General features: G+C 39.3%; 1 protein-coding gene across 2 annotated transcripts in view; it reads left to right on the plus strand.

Annotated features, from left to right (window-relative positions):
- Positions 1-16,612, plus strand: part of CPAMD8 (C3 and PZP like alpha-2-macroglobulin domain containing 8) — a 132,289-nt gene that overhangs the window by 40,090 nt on the left and 75,587 nt on the right. For both annotated transcript variants that reach the window (XM_054013324.1, XM_054013323.1), the window contains 9 exons: positions 2,946-3,097; positions 3,559-3,581; positions 11,671-11,836; positions 11,994-12,046; positions 12,656-12,673; positions 13,321-13,375; positions 13,529-13,642; positions 14,578-14,662; positions 16,247-16,355. In XM_054013324.1, coding sequence (XP_053869299.1) covers positions 2,946-3,097; positions 3,559-3,581; positions 11,671-11,836; positions 11,994-12,046; positions 12,656-12,673; positions 13,321-13,375; positions 13,529-13,642; positions 14,578-14,662; positions 16,247-16,355 — 775 coding nt within the window. The remainder of the gene's footprint in view (positions 1-2,945; positions 3,098-3,558; positions 3,582-11,670; positions 11,837-11,993; positions 12,047-12,655; positions 12,674-13,320; positions 13,376-13,528; positions 13,643-14,577; positions 14,663-16,246; positions 16,356-16,612) is intronic.

The following is a 16,612-nucleotide window of genomic DNA, read 5'->3' on the forward strand; positions in this document are numbered from 1 at the left end:
AAATATATCTGATAGTTAATCATCATACAACGGTCTTTGCAAAAATCCAAACTCTCGAGGGGGCGGGTAATACTTGTTTGGAATGTCTTAAACACAACGTTGGGGCGCATTTATGTACAAATACTTGTTTAATGCAATGGTATGAATATGGACTGTTAAATATGAGCTGTGATCTGCTAACCGGTTATTGTAATAGTTTGAGGTACTGTTAGTTGTCCTGGAAGGAGGTGTTTACTGGAAGAACATGTGAAACTCTCTTGCCTGGAAAATCATCTGAGGAGTTTTTGTTTGTTTTTAACTTCTGTGAAAATCTTCTAATCTACTTTATAGAAACTGAGTACACAGTTAGTTCCTGTGCATCATTTTTGTTTAGTTTAATTTTTATTGAGGTTTGCTTTGTTTTATTAGGTTGGTTTGTAACCAGTCCATACTGAATAGCTGCTTTAACTAGATGCCATGAAGACTTCCTATTTTCTCTTGCTTACTAGAAAATATTTCACATCCTGCCAGTTCCTGCCAAGTTTTAGTGTAACCTGGCAGAGCCGTTAGTCAAAAGTTCTTGCATGATCTGTCAAGTTACCATCAGAAGTATCCAAGCTAAACATTTAATTTTCAAGTACAACACTACTAAATGACTTAATTTAAAGACCACATCAACAAGCTGATATTCCAGAAAAAAAGTTAGAATTGCTTAAAACGATGTGGATACATATGTTTCATATACATTACTGCAGACCAATACTTATGTGACAGTTTAAAAGTATGCAGTATTTTTGTAGCCTGTCAGTCCCAGGATATTAGAGAGACAAGGTGGGGGAGGTAATATCTTTTATTGGACCAGCTTCTCTCCCCAACAGAAGTTGGTCCAATAAAAGTTTGAAAGTAATGATTTAGTACTGGATGCAAATGAATTTTTCTCTCTCCTCCAAATAGATTGGCTGTTGTTTTCCTTACCAAGGATATGCAGATTAGGTAGCAACCTGGTGAATTTTTAAACTTGCGTCCACAGGACGTTTATTCTCAAATTCTTTAAGTTCTAAGTATCCAGTGCAATCTGACTGAACTACCATAGAGAGCTGAACTTATGTTGGGTGTAATGGGATCTCCATGGCAATGAGGCCTGCTGAGAGAGAAACACTGGGTTGGAATTTGCTAAAAGGTGACTTGGGGGCTGTAAAACACCATCAACCTCATCCCAGAGTGATAATTAATCATGGACTAAAGTGACCCAACTGCTGGAACCATAGTGAGGCAAGTGGCTGAAATATGTTTTAAAGTGTGTGACATGAAAAATTATCTTATAAAAAATTCCATTTGGGGGGGAAAGAAGCAGAAAGATGTATGATGTCATAAAAGAGGATATAAATGTATTGCTTACAGTATCACACACCAAAGACATTGGAGACTGTAATGCAAGAGACTATAGTGCATACAGTCTATAAATTTATGGCATGGTGCCATTCAGTATGGGAAGATCATAAGCGTTCCCATCGTAACTGTACACAAGATTTTATTATGTATGGTTGTGAAGTCTTTCAGGGAAGTTTTAAAAGCGAAAGTGGGACTGTTAGAATACTCTTCCAAAGCTGTGATTTTTTTAAATTAAACAATAAAAATTGGTAACACATTGTTCAAGATGTAGCCATTTTAACAGAAGCTGAGTGATGAGCAGAACTGGGAATGTGAACTCAGATCTCCTGACTCCCATTTCTAAGCTTTTACCACTAACCTCTGCTTCCTCTTTTAAAGCAGGGAAGAGGCGGGGGGGTGGGGAGAGGGAATTAAGACCAAGGTTTTCAGAAATGGCTGATGATTTTGTATTCCTGAGTTTTGTAGGTGCCCAACTTAATATACCTCAATTGAGCCTGACTTTCAGAAAGTGCTGAAGCACCCACCTTCTGAAAATCAGGTTTCTCTGAGGTGTGTTAAGTTTGGCACCCAAAATAATTAGAAACTTTTAAAAATGTGGTCTAAAGTGCTTAAAAACAGGGCATTATATATAATGCTAAACTGGAGGGCTCTGATTGATGTCACCAAATTCTTCAGTGTGCATCAGCCTTTTCATATACAGCAGACTGTACTTAATTGTGTATGTTAGTATGTATAATTAGGATGTCAATACTAGTACACTATATTTGAATTGTACCAGTAATTCAGGCTCCTATTCGTGGCAATGTGACTGCAGTTCTATAAATGTGAATATATCTGATAAAGTACAGTGGAGAAACAGCTATATATTGCTATGTTATAAAATAATTGAGCTTAGTGTTGGTTTCAAAGTACTATAAAGTCTAATTAGTACAATACTTATTTTTGTTGATACTTAGTATCCTATATATAAGCCAAAGATACAAATCACACTTTCTTGTTGCTTTATTTGTTCTATTGATGTTTGTCATGTGGAATTCTTTGGGTAGCATGCTGATGTAAACTGTAACTTCACAGGATCTCTTTGCAAATGAGCATTAACTAATGTACACATATCAGGAACTGCTATCTTGATTATTAGTGAGGTCCAAGGGAAATGGTGCCCAAAATGTGAACATGTAAAAGTGTTCTACAGATTGGCTGGGAAGCTGCCCTCATAATTAATATGAAGACTTGATCTTCAGAGACTTCAAAACCCTTATGGTGATGGCCCACCTCTCCTCGTTGGATCAAGATGGAACACTACAGTCACTTTTTTTATTTTTAGTAGATGAAGCCAGTGAAGATAGCCAGACTGCAATCTGCTCCATTTTATGCATATTAGACTGAGTCCCAAGCTCCTGGCATGTTGCCAATGTGGCTGTCCTGGGGGCAGACTCTAGGTGACTGTATTACAGGATATTTTGCCCTTTTCTTTATGTTAATATTTTAAATAGTTTCATGCTGTTTGGCACCTTGATCACCTCACACTTTGTTGCTGTTTTCACTGACTATCCACTTCCAACCTTATTTCCCAGGGGCTATTTGATAGCAGCACCTTCTGTTTTCCGATCAGGCATAGAGGAAGCTGTTAGTGTGACCATCTTTAACTCAATCAAGGAAACAACAGTCCAGATTCAGCTAGTGGTCAAAGGAGAAACAGTGGCACGAGGCCATGGAGCAGTTCTGGGTAAGTTCTCATTTATGGGAAACTGAGTAAGAGCTAGTGTACAAGCCAAAGTGCTGTAGGGAGCAATTTAGCATCTTTTAGAGAATGGCTTCTAATAACGCTGAAGCTGGATCCATAATAATTTGTAAACCATTTATTGGTGCAGAATGTTCCCAGCTTTGATTGCACTGGCTTGGCTCTGGTTTATGCTCTAATAAATTTGTTAGTCTCTAAGGTGCCACAAGAACTCCTGTTCTTTTTTAGCTATATATGGTTTCCTTCCTCCCACCTCTGCTGCTGGCTTTGCACAGTGGAGAAAAAAATATTTCCGCTACATCAAACCGTAATCAGGGGACCTGTCAGTTGGAGGCATCATGACAGTTTCCCTCCTCTGAGCCCTACTTGTCTTTGAAGTAAGTGCTTTAATTCAGAAAGAATAACACAATGCCATAACTCACTCTCTTTCTCTCTTTCTCTCTCAGATAAAGGGACAATCAAGCTTAAGGTGAGTGTCAAGTATTATTCATATAGTGTTGAGGAGAGAGAATATTCTAAGACTACTAGATAATTAGCAGCCAAAGAAAATGAGAATCAATGTAGGGCTGAATTAATAGCCTTGGTTTGTGCAGCCTTCATGATTATGTTTCATATGAACTATATATGCAAGAGTCGAGCAATTTATATGGGTGATTGCGCAATAACAAATTCATGACTAGGTTATTTTATAGATGTGGTGCTGTATAGGATATATAACTGACAAGGAATACAGGATGTACACAGAAGTTCTCAAAACATGTCAAGAAATTACTGGATATCCACTGAAAATCATTCCAGTAATAACATGTTCCTACTGATCTTCTGTTGCTACATAGACTCTTTCCTGGATTTGTGCAGGTTTTAACTTCTGGCATTGGTAATATTGCAACACAACCGGAAGTGAATAAAATACAGCCATATTAACTTTGGCTGCACTAGAAATATGGGGAAGTTACCTTTATGGCCAAGGAGAATCCATAGTGAGGTAAAATAATCATCATGCTTAATTTAAATGCAACTAAGGCAGAAAACCCTGTTAAAACAAATACTACAAAAAAAACCCCACTATGCACCTATATAAGGAGATCATATGAGTTTTAAATAAATGGCGGAACATCTGAGCTTCATTCAAATGTCTAGGACTTTGGGATTTAAGACTGTGTCTTTTACATAATCAGGACATCCTGGGGCTGATTCCCCCCTGCTTTGCATCTTGGATAAATCATTTACCCCTGTGCCCAGTGAGCATTAAATGCTGCCAAATTAGATTTCACCACTTACTTGCATTGAAGGTAGTGGCTTTACACCCATTTTGCAAAGGTGTAAATGACAATGGAGGTGCTAGGCAGGCCCTTCATATGTCATCTTTGCAAGATTGTCTCCCTTTACTTCCATGCTGATATCAGGTATGTTTGTATTTTCTAGGCTTCTGAAATATTGGATATAAATTAAATAATAATAAAGCCACGCCATATGTATTTTTAAGTGTCACCAAAACCTTTGGTTCCATAAGAGGTGTTTAAATATGCTATTCTGGTATATAATGTGATTATGATTTTCTATGAACCTTTATTACCGCTGTTGTGACAAAGTAGGAGTAGGAATGAAAGACAAAGTGGTGTGTTAACATATTGGATCTAATTATTTTATGCAGGACTTGCTTTGGGGTAGTTATCTCCAATGGGAGATGGAGGGTGGGGAACAAATCTTACAGTAATTGAACTGTGACATGTTTCTGGAATACTGGTAATACATCACTTTTAAGAAGACTGGTGAGGCATGATTTCCCTTTACAAAAAACATGTTGACTCTTCCCCAAAACATATCTTGTTCATCTATATGTCTGATAATTCTGTTCTTTATTATGGTTTCAACCAATTTGCCTGATACTAAAGTTAGGCTTACTGGCCTGTAATTACGAGGATCACCACTGGAGCCTTTTTTTAAAAATAGGCAATACATTAGCTACCCTCCAGTCATCTGGTACAAGGATTGATTTAAGAGAGAAGTTACATTCCACAGTTAGTAGTTTTGCAATTTCATATTTGAGTTTCTTCAGAACTCTTAGGTGAATACCATTTGGTGCTGGTGACTTATTGCTGTTTAATTTATCAGTTTCTTCTACACTCTCCTCTACTGACACCACAATCTGGGACATACTTCAGATTTGTCACCTAAAAAGAATGGCTCAGGTCTGGGAATTTCCCCCATAGCCTTTGCAGAGAAAATCTATACAAAAATTTCATTTAGCTTTTCCGCAATGGCCTTGTCTTCCTTGAGTGCTCATTTAGCATCTCAATTGTCCAGTAGCCCCATTGACTGTTTGGCAGGCTTTCTGCTTCTGATGTACTTAAACATTTTTTGCTGATAGTTTTTGTGTCTTTAGCTAGTTGCTCTTCAAATTATGACATCACCTGCCTTATTATACTTTTACACTTGGCTTGCCACAGTTTATGCTCCTTTCTATTGTCCTCACTAGGATTTGACTTCCAATTTTAAAAGGATGCCTTTTTGCCTCTAATTACTTCTTTTATTCTGCTGTTGAGCTATGATACCATTTTTTTTGGTCCTCTTACTTTAAAAAAAAAGTGTTATACATTTAGTTCGAGCTTCTATTATGGTCTTTTTAAATTGTCTTCATGCAGTTTGCAGGCATTTCACCTTTGTGACTGATCTTTTTAATTTCTGTTTAACTAGCTTCCTCATTTTTGTGCAGTTCTCCTTTTTGATGTTCAATGCTATTGTGGTGGGTTTCTTTCACCCTACAAGGATGTTAAATTTAATTACATTATGTTTGCTGTTATCAGCTGATATTGTTTGCTGATTCAGCTATATTCACCTCTTGGACCAGATCCTGTGCTCCATTTAGGACTAAATCAAGAACTGCCACTCCCCTTGTGGGTTTCAGGACTAACTGCTTCAAGAAGCAGTCATTTATGATGTCTAGATATGTTATCTCTGCATCCCTTCCTGAGGTGCTATATACCCAGTCAATATGAGGATAGTTGAAATCCCCTATTATTATTGGATTTTTTGCCTTTGTAGCTTCTCCAATCTCTATTTCACAGTCACTGTCACCATCCTGGTCAGGTGGTTGATAGTATATTCCTACTGCTATACTCTTTTTGGTCATATTCCGAAGTTTGTTGTTCCTGCTCTGCAGTTTGCCTGTGACTGATATTCATGCTGTTCTGTCCAGTGTTTAAATTGTGCTTGGGAATCCGGTTGCAGGAGGGGTCTGAGACATTTCTTCTTCTTTTTTATGTAGTCAATGTACTTATCCAAATGCACTTCTCCATTACCATCTATCCTTTCATAGCAAGAAGACATAATGTGAGGGGAACTATAGATAATATCCATAGTTAGAGAAGCCTCTGTAGACTTGTTCACCCAAAGCTTGCATCTCACTATTGAATATGATCTGCAGTCATTACTGATTTCATACTTTGATAAAGGCAGTGTATTGCTCCCTTTCACTTTTCAATTGTCTTGAACTGATATCATAATGTCACTCTGTGACATGTTTTTTATATTTGTGTTTTCATCTAAAGAGACTTTTTGTTGTTGTATATTTGGTTTGTATGTTTGAAACAAAGGGATAATTGTAACTGGAGTGAGTGTGCAAATGTGGGTCATTTCTTTCAGTAATGCCATATACTTTATAATAGGCTTAATTATTTCTCTATGTAAAACACTTGGGGCATATCCCAGAGCGTTAGCAAGCATCCAAAGAATCTACTCTCAATTTCTGAGGAGCATCAAATGTTTAACTTGGTGGTGCAGCTGAGTCTCACTCTTTTATATGTGATCACTTTCATCTGTGGTGAGTGTGAAACTCCTGTAACCCTTCTATCAAGTGGTGTCGACAGAAACAAGGGCTGGGTTCAATATCTAGTGGTTCCTTTTAATGTTACAAAACAGACCTGGCTTTTGAACCTCCACCCAGAAATCTGAGAAAACCAAACACCACCACTAGGTGCCTCTAAGAGGCAATTCTTGCCTACTCGCAAGTATTGAGTCTGTGTATAATAAAAGAAAACTTATTAAAAGGGAGAAGGAACTCAGCATTAATTTGGGAAAACACCATAACAATGTTTCAAAAGTATGCAAACCATGAGTTCACACCCACCCCACAGTATCTTGGGCAGTAGTCCTTTGCCTCCATTTTCCATCTTGTGGTGTTGAAGTCTGATGGGTGAATGATCCTTTAACACACCACTCCCCTTTTCCTCTGCTGCACCCACTCACAGTTGGTTGTTTGAAGTAAAAATCCCAGAATTCAGGGTTTGTTCACAGGGGTTCACCTCCCTGAAAGGGGGTTGAGTAATGTTACTTCTTCCTGCTGTTGTTGTCTCTGCCATCTTTGCTGCTGCTCACCACTGTCTCTGCCATCGCTTGCTGCTGCTCTCTGCTTGCCACTTGCTACTGTCTCTACCAGCAATGCAGTGTTCTGAGGTTCCACCACTTAGCCAGCTCTTAGTGATTTTACCAAGTAGCGAGGAAACTTACTACTGCTGTATCCTCTGCATTGTTTTTCATTGCACACTGTCCCCTTCTACCCACTCATCAGTGATTTCAGTTCTAGTGATCCCTGAGCAGATACAAGGACTCTATTTGACTCTGATCAGTTCTGTCTTTAAATGCCAGAAGTACAGGTCTGTCACATCTTACGCGCATTTAACATGCACGATTTCAACTTTACACCATCAGAAAACAAAAAAAAAGGAGAAAAACAACAAACTTGTAGTGTGGGCGATTTTGCCTGCCATTGAACTCAATGGGGTTTTGGCTATACGCAGTTTTCGCTTTACGCGCTAACCGCAGAATGAAACCCCCGCGTAAGATGAGACAGACCTGTAAAGGACACTTTTTAAACAGAGTCCATACCCTCAAGTAGTAACATCTGTCCCCAGCCACTCTGACTTTCACTTGGATTTGGCATCACTCCCCCCTGCTTAGCAAGTGAGGTTAAGTTAGGGTGATTCCTCAATTAGGGCATGTTAAGTATACTTCTGCTGCCCATTAGGGATAATAATATTTAATTACCCCTGTGTTCAAGACTAAAGTGAATTTTAACCCAAAACAGCCAAAATTGATCACTTTGGGAAAGCAGGTCTGTCTGCTGATCACCTTGGAACAGCAAATGTGTGTATGCAAATACTGTCTGCTCCTGAGGTCTTTTCCCCCAATTCATTAATAGATGGCATGGGAGAGTTCATTCAGACCATGGATTACACTCCCTTTCCACAATCTAAATGCATTTGCCCTGCATTTGATCAGGAGAGCAGTGATGGCCAGCCACATTTCAGGGGACACTGAGGGAAAAGAGTTCTATACTCTCAGAACCTAGTAAATACTGCTCCCCAAAAAAGCCTAACTTGACCTTGCAAATAGCAATTATGTCCTTGAATAAAATAGCTTCTCATCGCTGTACCAAATGTGTGAAACAAATATTAAAATTGTTTCTGGATAACAAAATAATGACACAGAGACCTGAGAAAGATGATTGTTATTTTTTTCATAGTTGCACTTTGGGACTCCATTGTACTAAACATTGTTTATTGCATAGTTAGAGACAGTCCCTGCCTCAAAGTGCTTACAATCTAAATAGACAAGATAAACGATGAGTGGGAGAAAGGAATTACTTTTTCCCCAATTTACAGATAGAACAAGACACTGAGTCTGTGCCTTATTTCCCTAAGTCACAGAGGGGGTCAGTCCAATCCCTTGACCAAAAGACCATCCTTCCTCTCCCAGATTTATAATATCAAGGTTTAGGTTTTGTTTCTTTATGAATAAATTGTTTTTGCAAGGTCTGATGTCTTCTGAAATCCTGTACATTTCCTGCTGTCTCCTCTAAAGTCTTGTTGCTTCCTCAATCCAATGTATCTCATTTGGACTTTGTCTTGCTATTCTGCATTAATCAGATTCCTTTAGGGCAGATTGTTCTTTCCAAGCTCAAATTATCCTTGATATGCTGAGGAAATTCAGATTTATTAGACTTTCGGTCTGATTTTTGGGGTATGGTGGTGATGCTTTGACAAGGAGAATGGCAACATATCTTAAATATAGAGAAGTCCAAAGCCACCTGAATTGGTCTATGATGTTATTGATTATCATTCCTTTTGACATAGTTTCCTTTTATGGACCATGATTATTCCTTCAACAATTGCTAAGAGGTTTATTTGGATGGTGGATATCCTTTACCTTAGTTTATCTTGTTAGGAGTAAGTGCGGTCTGTAGTGAAGCACTGATTTTTATTGCTGAAAGGGTAGTGGTGGAGTTCAGTGCTAGAATCTCTAGATTGGCAGCAGCTAGCTTCTTCAAATGGACTTATTTCTTAGAGTTCACTTATTTAATCTGGCCTTTGGTGACGGGCTGCCATCTGCCTTGACTTTCCCACTGACAGCAATAGCAGTTCTGTTTGTGGATCCATGTTCAGCATGCTGTAGCTTTATTAGTCAAATGTGCTGGCCAGAAATAGAATAGAATTGTAGAAATGTAGGGCAGGAAGAGACCTCAAGAGGTTATCAAGTCCAGCCCCATGGACTGAAGCAAGACCAAATATACCCAGACCATCCCTTCCAGGTGTTTCTCCAATCTATTCTTAAAAACCTCCAATGACAGGGATTCCACAACTTCCCTTGGAAGCCTGTTCCAGAGTTCAGCTATCCTTATAGTTAGAATGTTTTTCCTAATATTAAATCTAAATCTCCCTTGCTGCACATTGACTCTTTTTCTTCTTGTCCTACCTTCAGTGGATATGGAGAACAATTGATCACCGTTCTCTTTATAATAGCCCTTAATGTATTTGAAGACTTTTATGAAGTTCCCCATTCAGTCTTCTTTTCTCAAGACTAAACAAGCCCAGTTTTTTTAGTCTTTTCTCATAGGTCAGGTATTCTAAACATTTTTATCATTTTTGATGTTCTCCTCTGGTCTGTCTCCAATTTATCCACCTCTTTCATAAAGTGTGGTGCCCAGAATTGGACATGATACTCCAGCTGAGGCCTCACCAGTGTTGAGTAAAGTGGGACAATTACCTCCTGAATCTTGCACAAGACATTCCTGTTAATACACCCCAGAATGTAATAAGTAAGGTTAATGTACGATGTACTATGTTAACATTTTATAATATCATTGCCTTAAAATATATATATATATTTAAATACACCCCAGAATGATATTAGTCTTTCTTTCAACTACATCACATTGTTGACATGTAGCATAGAACCAGGCAAGGTCACGGTGGTATTATGAGTCACTTGAAAAAGTAAAATAATAAAATTGTCCCATTGTACTCACTCTGTTCAGTTCTCCTATTAAGAACATAAGAAGTGTCCTTCCTTTCTGATCACTGCTGGGTCCCAAGATGTGTTAACACCAACCAGAGAATCTGGCCCTGTATGATAAGGAAAGGATGTGCTCTTCAAATGTCTGCAGAGATGGTCTCTAGTGCACATATGACCTTACTTGTATGAACCTGCTCTATTGGGTCACCTCTTTCCCTTTACTCTGCTCCTGGAATTTGCACACCATTATGATGGGCTTTTTTTCTTAACATCAATTTAACCCTAATTTTTAAGAACAGGGTAAAGATCTTAAACCAGGGGTTCTCAAACTGGGAGTCAGGACCCCTCAGGGGGTTGCAAGGTTATTACATGGGGGGTCGCGAGCTGTCAGCCTCCCAAGCCCTGCTTTGCCTCCAGCATTTATAATGATGTTAAATATATAAAAATGTGTTTTTAATTTATAAGGGGGGGTTGCACTCAGAGACTTGCTATGTGAAAGGGGTCACCAGTACAAAAGTTTGAGAACCACTGTCTTAAACTGTTGGAAGATTTCACTGCTTAGTTCTTGAACCTGATTAGCTAGAATTCAGGGAGTTCAGGTCAGCAAAAGATGCATAGGCAGGTCAGATACTGCTTTGGGTGATGGAGGAAAGGAGAGAGGGCTTCATGTTGTGATACTGACATAACTATGCCTCTCTTAAAGCTTGCCTTTTAACTCTAAAATGTCTGTGTTTTGTATTTTCTACTGACCATGCGCGCATATACATACACAAAGTTACACACAGATTTAGTGGGTGTCTCTTCCCTTCATCTTTAGATGGGGTGGTAATTTGTTTGTATTAGTTTTGCTGAGGCTTTGACATGAATAAACCATGATAATACTTAGTCCTGCCTTGAGTGCAGGGGACGGGACTGGACTGGAGGATTGGACTGGAGGGATAGCTCAGTGGTTTGAGTATTGGCCTGCTAAACCCAGGGTGGTGAGTTCAATCTTTGAGGGGGCCATTTAAGGATCTGGGGGAAAACAAACAAACACACACACACCACTAACTGTCAGGGACAGTATTTGGTCCTGCTAGTGAAGGTAGGGGACTGGACTCAAGGTCCCTTCTAGCTCTATGAGATAGGCATATCTCCATATATGATTATTATTATATTATGACCTCTCAAGGCACCTTCCAATTCTATGATTCTATGTTCTCCCCTGTAAGCACAAAGACTCTTTCAAGTCCTGTTTCTTCCCCACCTCGTGGTCTGTTTTCTAGGTGCCTTCAGGGCTTCGTGGACAAGCACATTTAAAAGTCTGGGGAAACCGGCACCTAACGGAGGAAGGTTACATCTTTCATAACTATACCACAGTAACCATAGATAGCAAAGGGTCATCGGTGTTCATCCAGACTGACAAGCCTGTCTATAAACCCAAGCAGAAAGGTAAAGTAGCCTCTGAGAACCTCACAGTCTCCACTTTTGCATGCAAAAACTTTAATACTTAGACCAGAACTCCTTTTAAGAATAATCCCTGAGACCACAACTCTTGTTGAGTACCAGCTCTGATGATTAATGAATTTTCCCTTTTCTCCCTTTATAGTGCTGATAAACCTGTTTACGGTCACTTCTGACCTGCGACCGATCAATGAGAAGGTAAGTGAATAGCTTTCCTTCCCATTGTAAAATGTCTGAAGTGTTCAGCATTTCTTGTTTATCACATACATACATGAAGTTACACAGCAATGTAGTTAGTAGATGTTCCCTTCATCTTCAATTGCTCTGGTATCTCCTACTATGGGGTGTTATAATTAATGTGTTTGCTAGGATGTTGTAGTTTTAAGTTTAGTTTCTGAATTTGGCCACATTGTAGCCAAAGGGTAGGAGTAAGTGATAATCTGTAATTGCTTTGTGTAGGTGTAATACTATAGTGAAATAAAACATAATTAGGCCAAAGCAGCTGTGGAGGAGGAGTGTTTGAGGGAATAGCACTTTGACACTGATATTACGGGAGCACCCAGAGGCCAGGATCAGTCACTTAACCAGAGGTCTGAAGGGCCAGTTTTCAAGTCAGATGTTTGAGTGAAATGGTTGTTTGACCAAACTGCTCTTTCACATGAGTGGATATTACGTGTCCCTTCTACACCAACATGCAGGGGCCAGAAGCTCTGTGGCATACCCTGCTTATGCCAGCCTCACATCTTCTCACAAGATAGAAAAATACGGCTTTGTCTCATGGGTGTTTTTATTCTTTGTTTCTTTCAGATTGAAGCCTACATAGTCGTGAGTATCCATCATTTAGCAAGTGGCATCATTACACAGGGTCACTGAGGCCTCTCTGAAGGGAGCAGGTCACAAGTTCATGCTCTGCCAAATCTATCATCACCATCTCTGCTTGGAGTTCAGAAATGTTTTTCCATAAATGCCTCTTCAAGGGAAAACTGAACAAATTGGTTGCATCCACTGGGGTTAATGAATATAACAACCTTACCCATCTCTCTCATTTTCCTTGTTCAGTTACATTCCTATGCTGCACCTGGCTGGGGTAATATGATTATCTTTGCACCCAGACTTATGGTAATGGATGCATTTGAAATGCATGGAGATGGAGAGATCTTGCTAGATTACTCATATACCCCTCTCCCTTTTTTTCTTTGTTTTGAGGGGAATGTGGGACCCTTTCTTTGACCATCCTCTTTTAACTAATTTCTTTATTTGACCAGAAATGGAAGAGCTGACCCCATGGTGTGACTGACTGGCTTTAGTACTGACACAAAATATCCCAAGCAATGGATTATTATTGTTTTTTAGACGATTGATGCTAATTATTTGTGTGAAAGTGAAATTGTTTGTTGCAGGCTGACAGTTAAAAGTACTAGTGAAATTTACCTTTTTTGTGATAATGTCTCTTGTCCTAAACCATTTTTTAGGATCCTCGGGGGTCTCGGATGATAGAATGGAGCAATCTGAAGCCATTTTGTTGTGGTAAATTTCTGCCTGTTACAGTTTAGCATAACTTTATTTTCCTCTGCTAGCTAACATTAATTTCTGCCTTTTGGGGTTTTTTATTGAATTAAACCTTTACAGAGATTGACTGATATTCAGAGAGGGCTCACAGTGTCTTTTCTTCTCTCCTAGGTATTGTAAATATGAGTTTCCCTTTGTCTGATCAGCCAGTATTTGGAGAGTGGTTTATCTTTGCTGAAATGCAAGGGCATGCATACAACAAATCCTTTGAAGTTCAGAAATATGGTGAGTTATTGCCTGCAAGTCAACTTTGATCATATTCCCAAAAATATTTAGAATACTGAAACTATGAAATATTTTTGATTTGAGCTGAAATAATCAAGAAATGATGTATCAAAAATTGCAGTAGAAAAAATTCCTGTCAGATGTAACATGTGGCAGGAAATGGACCCTTGAAACTTAACCAAACTCTTAGTTGATATCATCTTTTGTAATATAAAGGGGTTTATATTCATCATCACGTGGCACAATCCATGTATATAGGTAACAAAGACTTCACTTTATTTTGGAAAAACTGTTAAAGTTATTTTAAGTCAGTCACTAAGTTTTTTCCTTCCTTCACCAGATCCCATCTTGGACACTCAGAATTCCTAATCATCGCCCCTCTCTTATTTTTGCTCTTAAGGCCCCTTGCCCTATCTCAAAGTCCCTCTGGCTGGTGAGAAATGGGGATTGTTCCCCCCCAGGTCCCCATGTGCAATATCTGACCCTGTCCACTGAGGTATTTATACTGTGCTCATCTTCAGACCTATTCCTGAAATGACGGTGGGAGGTACTGCAGGTAATGCAAGGTACTCCTGCCCCTGGCTCCAAGAAGCGAAACATTGTGCCTGCCACCCAGCCCCTAAATGAAGTTTTGGGTTCAGTTCTGTAGCTCGGATCCTCTATATGGGAACATGATGTATGGATGTGGGGCAGCTGATCACTAACTCGTTCTAGGGAATGGTTACTTAATAGCACCCTGCTAGTAGGATTCTGGTTTGATGGATCAGCTGATATTGATATGTTGCTTTCGTTCTCTATTCAAGGCTGTGCGTCTTCACCTTGCCTGCAGTGCTCCAACCACAAGAAGGGATCTTGTCAGGGCTATATAGCTATTAGTACATCCTGGATTCTAAGATGTTTGTAAAACACCTCTTCTCTTTTTTGCTCCATTTTAGTGTTACCAAAATTTGAGCTGTTGATTGATCCACCTCTCTATATCCGAGATCTTGCAACTTGTGAAAAGGGAACTGTCCATGCCAGGTAGGGGATATGTTACAGATACAGTCCCATATTTTATAGGTTGAAGTGTAGCTGTGGGATAATGTAATCATCTAAGCTCAGCGGGAGCATGTGTCTCATCCTCCAAATGTTCCAGCATGACTTCAGAGCATTGTCAGATGATTTTCCTGTCACTGCACATTTGAATGTGATGCTCAGGTACCCGTGGTCTCCTGGCTTCCGTAATAAAGTTTCTAATTCCTCCATTGCATACACATCTCTGATTGTATGCTGTACTGTGTGTTGAGTGAATCCTTCATTCATAAGGTCTCTGGAGGAAGAGGAAGCTGCTCTAATGTTTGGCTTAGCACCATAGCAATTCTTCATCATGCTAAGGTCCACAGATCCATTACAATGGGTACTTCAGCCTTCTTGCAGTTTGGGGGCAAAACCAGACCAGTCAGTCACTGCCAGCACAGGAATGCCTCACCTCCTGAAGTTCCTCGCAGTCTTATCTGCTTCCCCAGCCACTGGTGGCTTATCCATCCTTCCCAACTGAAGAGCTTTTCTGAGGGAAATTCCAAACTTTATTTCAAATTTCTGACTAACGGTTAGGCTGCTAGTGACTGACAGGTCTAGTTCTGCCCTCAAACTACAAGCAGGCTGAAGTACCCATTGTAACAAATCTGTAGACCTTATTGCTCAAAGAAAGAAAATTTTCATCTAAGCACAGATAAACTTTCCTATTAAAGGGATACCTTTTCAAGTTAAAAGTTGCGTGGTAGGGAAAAAAAGTCTTCATCTTTGTTGTTTAAATCATTTCATGTTTAAATTATTATAACATTGAATGCACTTTCCACCATTTCCACGGTTTGTTTATTTTTTGCATTTCACTCTCTCTAGGAGAGTGCTCCTAGACTGCTCAAAAACAACAAAGAGTCTGGTGGCACCTTAAAGACTAACAGATTTGTTAGTCTTTAAGGTGCCACCAGACTCTTTGTTGTTTTTGTAGATACAGACTAACACGGCTACCCCCTGATACTAGACTGCTCAGTTTCACTTTCTGGTTCTCATCATTGTGCTGGCATAAGACTGCTATGTCTGAATTGCAGATGCTGGTATTTAAATTTGAAAAAGAATTGTTTCCACTGAAACTTTTAAAAGTAGCTGTCTGTTCTTCTCAGAATGAACATGAAATGTTTGTATTGGGGAGGAGCCTACATGCTGATTTTTTTTTCAACAGAAAAAAGAAAATATCGAAATTAGAAGAAGATTGTGCTGAGTTTAAAAAAATACCCTAAAACAGATGGAGCCTGAGATTAATCTGACTTTCAAGTCAGATCGTCTCTGTTAGTCTGGATGCCTCTGTGTACAGAAGCCTGCGAAGCTGGAGACAGGATCTTTCTGTTCTCAGTCTAGTTTTAGTTTAGATCAACTGTTTGGAAGTTTCTAATGTAAAAACTTTCACGGAGATATTCACAATTGGCATTTAGAAATAACCTCTTGTAATTGCTTTTATTTTCTGAGTTCTAAGTATGCAGGAGTTGTGGATCCAGCATGGGGTTAATCAAGAAAATGGAGAGGAGCCAATCTGAGGTTTTCATTATCTTGCTGCTTCTATTTCAGATACACGTTTGGGAAACCAGTGACAGGAAAGTTAACTGTCAACATGACTATAAATGGAGTGGGGTACTACCGGCATGAAGTGGGACACCCTGTCCTCAAAACCATAGAGGTGAGGGGGATTATTAAATCAGCTACAATAGGAAGGCCTGATCTGCACCCTTTGACGTCAATACCAAAGCTCCCTTTGATTCAGTGATGCAGAATCAGGGTCTAAACGTGTTACCTGAGCTCTACAGACTAAAAATACTAGAGTATTTCACATGTTATCTGACTGTGTCAATATTTGGAGGAGGGGTGTTTAATGAGATAGTGCTAACAGAGTGCTAGGTGTTTTAGAGTATACTGATGGGGAGAAGGTGTGGGAGT

The sequence above is a fragment of the Malaclemys terrapin genome, chromosome 24 (assembly GCF_027887155.1).
Source record: "Malaclemys terrapin pileata isolate rMalTer1 chromosome 24, rMalTer1.hap1, whole genome shotgun sequence".
Classification (NCBI taxonomy): Eukaryota; Metazoa; Chordata; order Testudines; family Emydidae; genus Malaclemys; species Malaclemys terrapin.